This window comes from Ziziphus jujuba, chromosome 11, assembly GCF_031755915.1.
Source record: "Ziziphus jujuba cultivar Dongzao chromosome 11, ASM3175591v1".
Lineage (NCBI taxonomy): Eukaryota > Viridiplantae > Streptophyta > Magnoliopsida > Rosales > Rhamnaceae > Ziziphus > Ziziphus jujuba.
In genome coordinates this window covers 9,054,012-9,062,305 of record NC_083389.1, presented here as the reverse complement: position 1 = coordinate 9,062,305, position 8,294 = coordinate 9,054,012, and the positions used below count along the sequence as shown (strand labels likewise).

Below are 8,294 nucleotides of genomic sequence, written 5' to 3'. Positions count from 1 at the left end.
CTTTAGAACCTTGAACACAATTCGTAGGTGGTGGATGTGCTCCTCTAGCGTCTTGCTATAGATGACAATGTCATCCAAATAGACCACCACGAATTTGTCCAAGTAAGGATGGAAGATCTTGTTCATGAGAGTGCAGAAAGTGGCGGGTGCGTTGGTGAGACCAAAGGGCATGACGAGGAATTCATATGCTCCATATCGAGTAACACATGTAGTCTTTGGCTCATCACCCTCCGTAATTCTAACTTGGTAGTACCCCGACCTCAAGTCAAGTTTAGTAAAGTACCTTGCTCCTCCAAGTTGATCAAACAAATCGGCTATCAACGGTATAGGGTACTTGTTCTTGATGGTAACCTTGTTAAGTGCCCTATAGTCGATGCATAGCCTTAACGAACCATCATGCTTCTTTTGGAACAAGACGGGTGCTCCATAAGGTGCTTTCGACGGTTGAATATAACCGGCATCCAAAAGCTCCTTAAGTTGTCTCCTTAGCTCCTCTAGCTCCGGTGGAGACATGCGATATGGTGCTTTTGCGGGTGGTTTTGCACCGGGCTCCAACTCGATGCAATGATCTACCTCCCTCCTTGGTGGAAGTTTCTTGGGTAGTTGTGGTGGCATGACATCCTTGAACTCTTCAAGGACTTGGCTAACCTCCTTCGGTGGCTCCTTGGAAGTAACTTCTTCTTCCTCGCGTAGAGTAGCAAGGAATGTAGGCTCCCCTTTCTTTACTCCTCTCTTGAATTGCATGGCGGAGAGGCGGTTGGAAGTACTTGGCTTGTGCATGGTTGGAATCATGCAAGGGCCTCCCTCCATTATACACACCGTGTTGTAGCGAGGGAGTGGTACCACATTGAATTGCCTAAGAAATTCCATGCCAAGTACAATATCAAAGTCATCCATAGGAGCAATGGAGAAGTTTACGTTACCTTGCCAAGTGCCAAGGTGCAACTCCACGTTACGGGCCATGCCATCTAGCGGTTTAGCCTCCGCGTTCACCGTTTTCAACCACCCTTGACCTTTATCGAGTTTGAGGCCAAGCCTCATGGCCTCCTCCTTCCTTACGAAGTTGTGAGATGCGCCGGTGTTTACCATGACTTGGGCATCTTTCCCGTTGATACGTGCCGCCACGTACATTAGGGAGTTCTTCGTATTGTTGGTTGGGATTGGACTAGCCTTCAGTGAGTTGAGGAGTTGTATACAACCCATTTGCGTGTGCTCGTGAGTTTCCCTCTCCTCGAGCATGGCACTTAAGGACTTCCTCTTTGGACAATCTCTAGCCCAATGGGGACCATCACATAAGAAGCAATTTTCTTTCGGCTTGAATTCGGGCTTACCTCCTTTCTTCCAATCTTTGGTTGGTAGTGGTGGCCTTCTTGGAAACTCGTTACTTTGGGGAGTTTTATGGAATTTGGCTCCCCCACCTTTAATATAATTACTCTTAGGCTTAGAGTTGGAAGACTCACCTTGCCTAAATTCGACAAGCGTTTCAGCCGTAGTGAGGGCAGTGGAAATATCTTGTACTCCCCTTCGTTGAAGCTCTTGGCATGCCCACGGTTGCAACCCATCCATGAAGTTGAAAAGGAGATCCTCCTCACTCATGTTGGGAATTTGGAGCATTAACCCGGAGAATTGCTCCACATATTCACGGATGGAACGTTGGTGCTTCAACTCCTTCATGCGTTTCCTAGCTTCATTCGCCACATTCTCGGGATAGAATTGTTTCTTCAATTCACTCTTTAAATCTTCCCAAGAATTGATAGCGCATATGCCTCTCTTCATTTCTTCATGCTTTCTACGCCACCACACCGCAGCAAGATTAGTAAGATATAGGGTAGCGGTGTTTACCTTTTGCTTCTCGTCTTGGAAATCCAAGGCCTCGAAGTATCGCTCCATGTGCCACATGTAGTTGTCCAACTCCTTTGCATCCCTTCTCCCACTAAACTCCTTGGGCTTGGGAACATCTACCCTTGGAGTAGAGACTATTTGTTGGGTGGTGGCCGTGCCACTAGTTGCAGCTCTCTTGCATAATGCCCAATCCTCACGAGTCTCCTCTAAACTCTTCTTAAACTCATCTAATTGAGCTTGCATAAGGGACAAGGTTTCAATTACCTTTGTTTGGAAAGCTTGGCTTTCATGACGCCATGCCTCGGTGTTGGCCTCGTTGGTGTCTTGCATGGTACCTCTAAGCTCCCCCACTTGGCCTTCCACTCGGCCATCGAGCTCCCCCATGCCTTGCTCCACACAATCAAGCCGCTCCAACATGTCGGCAACGGCCAACTCCATCTTGACCACCTTGGTCTCCATGGCGGTGAGAACGTCCTTCGACTTTGAACGCCCACGTCCCTTCCTTGCAGCTTCGGGGATGACCTCCCTTCCCCTTGCTTCTTCAATCACAACCTCTGAGGAAGACATGTTGCTCTAGATGCTAGCTTTAACCTTGGCTCTGATACCACTTGTCACGGACTTGTTTGTTTACCCTTCAAGCCGTGCGGCCTTAGTTGCTATTCCGACCCTTTGTTGCAACTAAGTAAGCCTTTTACCCACTAAAAGAGAAAGCTAAGCAAAGAAAGCTAGAGCACAAAGAAAGTTTGGGAGAATGAAAGTATATTACTTGAAAGAGAGCTTTACAAGTATAGATGAGATTTCTTGGATGGTTTAGCCAAATGAGGCCTCCACCTATTTATAGGCATACAAAGCTTAATCCTACGGCTATAATTGCTTTAATCCTACGGTGGAGAATGGGTGTCTAGAACCTTCCCACCTACTTTCCATAAAATATTTAAAGAATCATCTAGAATGGATATGTACATGGCTTGGCCCATTGTAAGGCCCAAAATAGGCCCAAAGTGGATTATAAGGCCCAAAATGGATTGCAAGGCCCAAAATGGAGAGAATGCTCACCAAGTGTTTGATGAAATGCTTCAACCGTGACACTAGTCATACCTATGGTTCCAAAATTCATAATTGAATCATGACATTGTTTGTTAACATATTTGGTATTTGTTGTTTTACTAAATTGGTTTGCTTACTTATTTAAATATTTCAATTAACTTAAAAATAAAAAAATAAAAAGCCCACAAACATCAAATGAATCACAATTTAAATATATTTTTTTAACTGTTGTGTTGATAGATTGTATCGTAGGTGGATTTATCTACCAATAAAAGTTGCTAACGAAATATTTGTGCTCGAAATAACCACTTAGCAGCATACCAAAAAATTGTTCAACTACTTTATCTATCGAATTTACTGCTACTGTTATTCACACTACAGTTTCACCAATTAACATATATATGGCATTATGCAAACCCATTTCATGCAATAAGACAATTATTGCAATTCTCTTTTTTTTTTTCAATTCTCTTTCAGACTCCAAATTTTCATTTTTGTCACTTTCTGTCTAAGTAACTTTGGAAGAAAATTTTTAAAAAAATAAAGAAATAAATAAAGAAATGAAACTTAATAGATGCAGTGATAATAGAATCATCAAATTTTGAATATCAAATTATATGGCATTGTTTAATTAGGTTCATTTATTTATTGTTTAAGTTATATTAATTTATTAATAGTTTACATATTGATATTCAAAATTCGGCAATTCAAATAATACCCTATTAAAAATAATAAAAATAAAATAAAATACTCTATATGTGAAGAATGGCCTACTGGTACCACACCCACCACATCTATAGGCATGTTTACTGGAATGTATATAGAACCTCCCATTGGATGCTTGGGTTTTTCATCTGGTAAATTCCCACGCCCACAGTAAGCCCAATATTATTGGGCCTGATACTACAATCCTATCGGGGGAATTTGGCCAATACCCTTATAGGACCGAGCTTAATGAATTTTGCCCTCTCAATTCATATCTTTTTTTATCTACCCCTCCAATCTTTTAAAATCCCAAAATACCCTTATGTTTTTTTTTTATACGTTTTTTCTTTCCTTTCTTCGACTTTTCCCCTCCGTCTCTTTATCCATAACCAGACCTTAGGAGCCCTCTGTTTCCTTTCGCATCGGCCGGATTGTAAGTGTGAAGACTGCGCGTTTTGAAGGAGATGGTGAAGAGGCGACTCAGAGAGAAAACTGCAGGGTTTTAGAGAGCCCTAGGAGCAGAAGCAGAAGCAACAGGTAGGAAACAGCGAAGTAGGAAAGCATGAGGCTCATTCGATCAATCACTGGTAATCTTCTCCTCTCCATTTTCAAATTCTTAAGCTTTTCCCGAGACATTTTATTCCTTGTTTCGCTAATAATGAAATAGTTTTTTTTTAAAAATAAATAATAAGTTTTAGATTGTTATTGGGACGGAGGAACTACTCAAGCAGTGTCTCTAATTTTGATTTTCTTTTAGTGGTTTTGGGAATTTTTTTTTTTTTGGGAGAAATTGTGAAAGTTGTGTTCTGTTTTTTTTTTTTTTTAATAACGGTGGTGGTAGGCATTTCTTGCTGAGAGATATGTATGATGATATGATGCTGGATGGAGTACAGCCAACTAGGGAAACATTCCATTCTGTCATCAGTTAGTGGAAAGGTGCTTTCATGTTTGTTATCATGGACTTTCATTCTTTCTGGAATTTTCCGTTTGCTTGATTTTGTTTTGTTGCAGGTGGATAAGCAAAATGCTCATTTCTTTGGTGTTACGATCAACGAGCAACAAGCCGAGTGTGGTATTGTAGTAAGAGTTACTTCAAATGCACAAAGCAAATTTAAGGTATGTATATTTCATATTTTTGCATTTAAATTTTTTATATACCATGTTTGATGACTATGAACTCTCTCTCTCTCTCTCTCTCTCTGCATCTGCATTTTCTTTTGTGTTGCTGATGTGACATTAAATTTATAATCTAATTGCTTTATTTTCCAGTTACTTTATTTCGAGCAAGATGTGAATGGCGGTTATGGTTTGGCCCTACAGGTACCATATCTTCTTTTCTATTGTGTCTCCAATCCATTTTCCATTTTATAGTGCATATGATTTTTGCATTCTGAAAGCTGTCATGGTTGTTTAAAAAATTTGAAGCATAGATGGAGTCAACAGTGCCAATGATCATATACAATTGATAGAAATGTTTTGTAATACTCTTGTCATGTTAAACTTTCTGCTGTTATATTCTTCAATTTCTAAGTACTATGCGTCTCTAATTTATTTTCAAAGCATAAAATTGTGGCTGTGAAATTGTGATTTTGAATATCACACATGGGTAGAACTTAAAATTAGTAACCTACCTGTGAATGTGAAAATAATGCTCAACTTGTCTTTTCAAGTGAATGCTTCTTCATCCAGCTTCCAATTTCCACACCAACCCCCCCCCCCCCCCCTCCCCAAAAAAAAATTGAAATCCATGGGTTTGGTCCCTGATGTATGTATTTGTATATATATGCTTCTTCTTCTTTTTTCCTTTTTGTTTTTTTTCACATGGATCTGCATTAATTTTTATCTGCTGAATATTAGATTCTTTCAAGATTGGAAATTTTGTATAAAGTTACTTTGTGTTTTTATTTTTATTTTTTTTTTCCGCTAGCTATTACAATGTATTGCTTTGTGTTATAGGTTACTTTATACAACAGTTTAGTTTGTTGATGTAGTGCAGATGAACTCTGTCACTGTTGAGTCGAGGCCAAAGTGCTTGGTTGGCATTATTTTTTATGGTTACCCTTCTTATTGTAGAATGTATGCAGAAGAAAGAAGTTACTACTTTTTCTCTAGGTGATTGATGAAATAGATGGAGCTCTTGGTGATGGCAAAGGTGCTGTGGAGGTTATTCTAAAGATGGTAATTGTGTGTTTTCCATTATTGAATGCTGCTTATTTATTAAATTTAATTGTCTGCACGCTTATTTGTGTTTTAATATAATTGTAGTTATAGTTATTTTATTACTATAATTGCTGTTGGTGATTAAATATAACTGCTTTCGTTGTTATCAGTTATTGTTGTCATGTATAATTCTTGTTTTCCTTAATGTTTAATGCAAACTGTCAGTTATTGCATTTACTTCATTATCAACATGAGAATCATAAGGGAAATTTACTGTTTAAACTCCATGGTTGCACATTATATACGTTAACAGAAACGTCCATTTCTACCGAGGGTAATATATTCAGCTATGGTGGTTTTTATTTCCCAGTGCTCATTATATTTTTCACTTTTATTTTATGTTGTTCATATATTTTTGTGCAGATAAGAAGGCTCTCTAAAACCCTGCAGTTTTCTCTCTGAGTCGCCTCTTCACCATCTCCTTCAAAACGCGCAGTCTCCACGCTTACAATCCGGCCGATGCGAAAGGAAACAGAGGGCTCCTAAGGTCTGGTTATGGATAAAGAGATGGAGGGGAAAATTCCCCTAGAAAGTTTATCATTCATATGGAGTTTCGTTTTCATGATTCCCTGGAAAATGGTACACCCGAAAGTTTATCATTCATATGGAGTTTCCTTTTCATGATTCTTTTCATGCAAACTAGATAGTATTTTTTGCTTATTGACAGCTAGTTGCTATCTGCAGGGTTCATATATTTGTTCAACCAACAGTTAATCGTGTTGTCAGCAGGTGATCCTTGACTACCATGACTGATGTTTAATTGCTGTGACAATTTCAAGCCTTTCCATTTCTGATGGGGAACATTGGGTCAAGTTGGGATTGATACCAACAGAGGCTTTTGTAGGAACTGTAATATTCTCTAGGAGCTGTAATATTCTCTAGGAGGTGTATTCTCTTGTTTTAATTCATAAAACACTTGTACAATTTCCTCTTGCTAATTCAGATTTTGTTTTTAGTTTTTGTACTTGATTCTCGTGTCAATATGATGTGTAAGGATCCAATTTCATTATTAAATTCTCCATATTATTTGATACGTGGAGAAGCAATAAATAAGAAGGATGATAATTTAAATGGATGGTATCAATCACTTTTACATGAACGGCTCCATGGTAGTATGTCCAAATGAGACTTGTTAGGAGGGAATTAATTGTCTGGCTTTTGTAAACTATTTAAATACATGGATATGAAAGTGTAAAATAAAAATAACAGTTTTCCATTTCTCATTGACTGTCTTGAATACAGGTGATAATATTAAAACAATTTTTTTGACCATCTCTCATTTCTATCTACCCTCATTAACTTCTGTCCCTCTCTTTTACTGTCCCTGCTACCACATTAAATGTATACTGTGTCTTCCTCTCTCTTTCTCTTTTGTTGGTCAGGTACCTTTCAACCTTCTTTCTTTGCATTGACGAACATTGCAGAAAATCCCAAAATCTCTTCAGTTCAGTTCACTCTCCCTACATCATCTGAAAATCTTCATTGTGGAACCCATACACTTCAAAAGGATGTAATTAAATTGTACGTTTCTGCAGATCGGAGTTAACGATTACCTGGTATGTGGATATATATACATATATATATATATACATAATTTGGCTTTATGCTACTTCTTTACATAATTTTTTTTATCATTTATAATAAATTTTTTCCATCTTAATGTTTTGAAATCATGAACTCCCAACAGTAAACATAAATGGCTTAATAACTAAGCCAAAAAATAAATACAATATACTTCATATTAATTTTGTTAATTAATTTTACGAAAAAAATTTCCTAAAATATACTTTACGTATAGGTGATAGATAAAGTCAAAATCAAATAATGACTTAGCCTTAGCACAATACTAGTAGTGAGGAAAAAGTATGAATTGGTACGAACAAAGGAGGCGTTATAAACTATGAACAAAAAATTAAATATAATATTATAAAAATGAATCAAAAATGTTTTGTTTGAATTCACAGAAAGATGATATCGAGGTCAAATTTAGAGCATTAGACCTTTCAATGGATCGATTTAATTAATAAATATATATATATATATATTAGCCTACGAATAAGAATTTAATTAGTCAATATTGTATTAAAAAAATAACATTTACATGGTCAGAAAGGGAAAAAATTAACCAACTACAAAACTCGTTTGTCTTCTCTATCCAGCAGCTCGTGCCTTCTATCAGCTTTCACAGGGTGTGTTATAAATATAAATATGTGTACATATATGGCAACATTTTTTCCTTAAACAGCATTTGTACTCATTTACATAAAATGCATTCCTATTTTATCTTTACTCATTTACTGAAAATGTTTGTATTTGTATTTAAAATGCTATTTCAGTAGGCGTTAATAACATAATTGTTTGGCTTATTTTCTGTACTCATTTACTAAAAATGTATTTGTATTTTTTCATTACTTTTGCTTCAGGATTATAGTTAAACCTTCCAACAAAGATTCTACGATTGCAGAAGTAGATACTTAGTA

The 8,294-nt window shown here is 37.2% G+C and overlaps 1 protein-coding gene across 2 annotated transcripts; it reads left to right on the top strand.

Annotated features, from left to right (window-relative positions):
- The first annotated feature begins 4,415 nt into the window (after positions 1-4,415).
- LOC132800070 (chaperone protein dnaJ 15-like) lies at positions 4,416-6,862 on the top strand. 2 transcript variants are annotated; one of them, XR_009634963.1, is made up of 5 exons: positions 4,417-4,530; positions 4,606-4,710; positions 4,864-4,914; positions 5,668-5,772; positions 6,178-6,862. XR_009634963.1 is itself a non-coding variant. In XM_060812979.1 (4 exons), the coding sequence occupies exons 1-4, from the start codon at positions 4,477-4,479 to the stop codon at positions 5,704-5,706; spliced, it is 249 nt and encodes an 82-aa protein (XP_060668962.1). In that variant the 5' UTR covers positions 4,416-4,476; the 3' UTR covers positions 5,707-6,161. The 2 variants fall into 2 exon arrangements, 1 of the variants encoding a protein (XP_060668962.1); XM_060812979.1 differs by lacking the exon at positions 6,178-6,862 and having other exon boundaries at positions 4,416-4,530; positions 5,668-6,161.
- Positions 6,863-8,294: the final 1,432 nt, after the last annotated feature.

Coding starts and splice junctions, on each gene's coding strand:
- LOC132800070 (XM_060812979.1), top strand. CDS start 4,477: ATGGAGTACAGCCAACTAGGGAAACATTCCATTCTGTCATCAGTTAGT. Junction 4,531..4,605: donor TGTCATCAGTTAGTGGAAAG/GTGCTTTCATGT, acceptor GTTTTGTTGCAG/GTGGATAAGCAAAATGCTCA. Junction 4,711..4,863: donor ATGCACAAAGCAAATTTAAG/GTATGTATATTT, acceptor TTTATTTTCCAG/TTACTTTATTTCGAGCAAGA.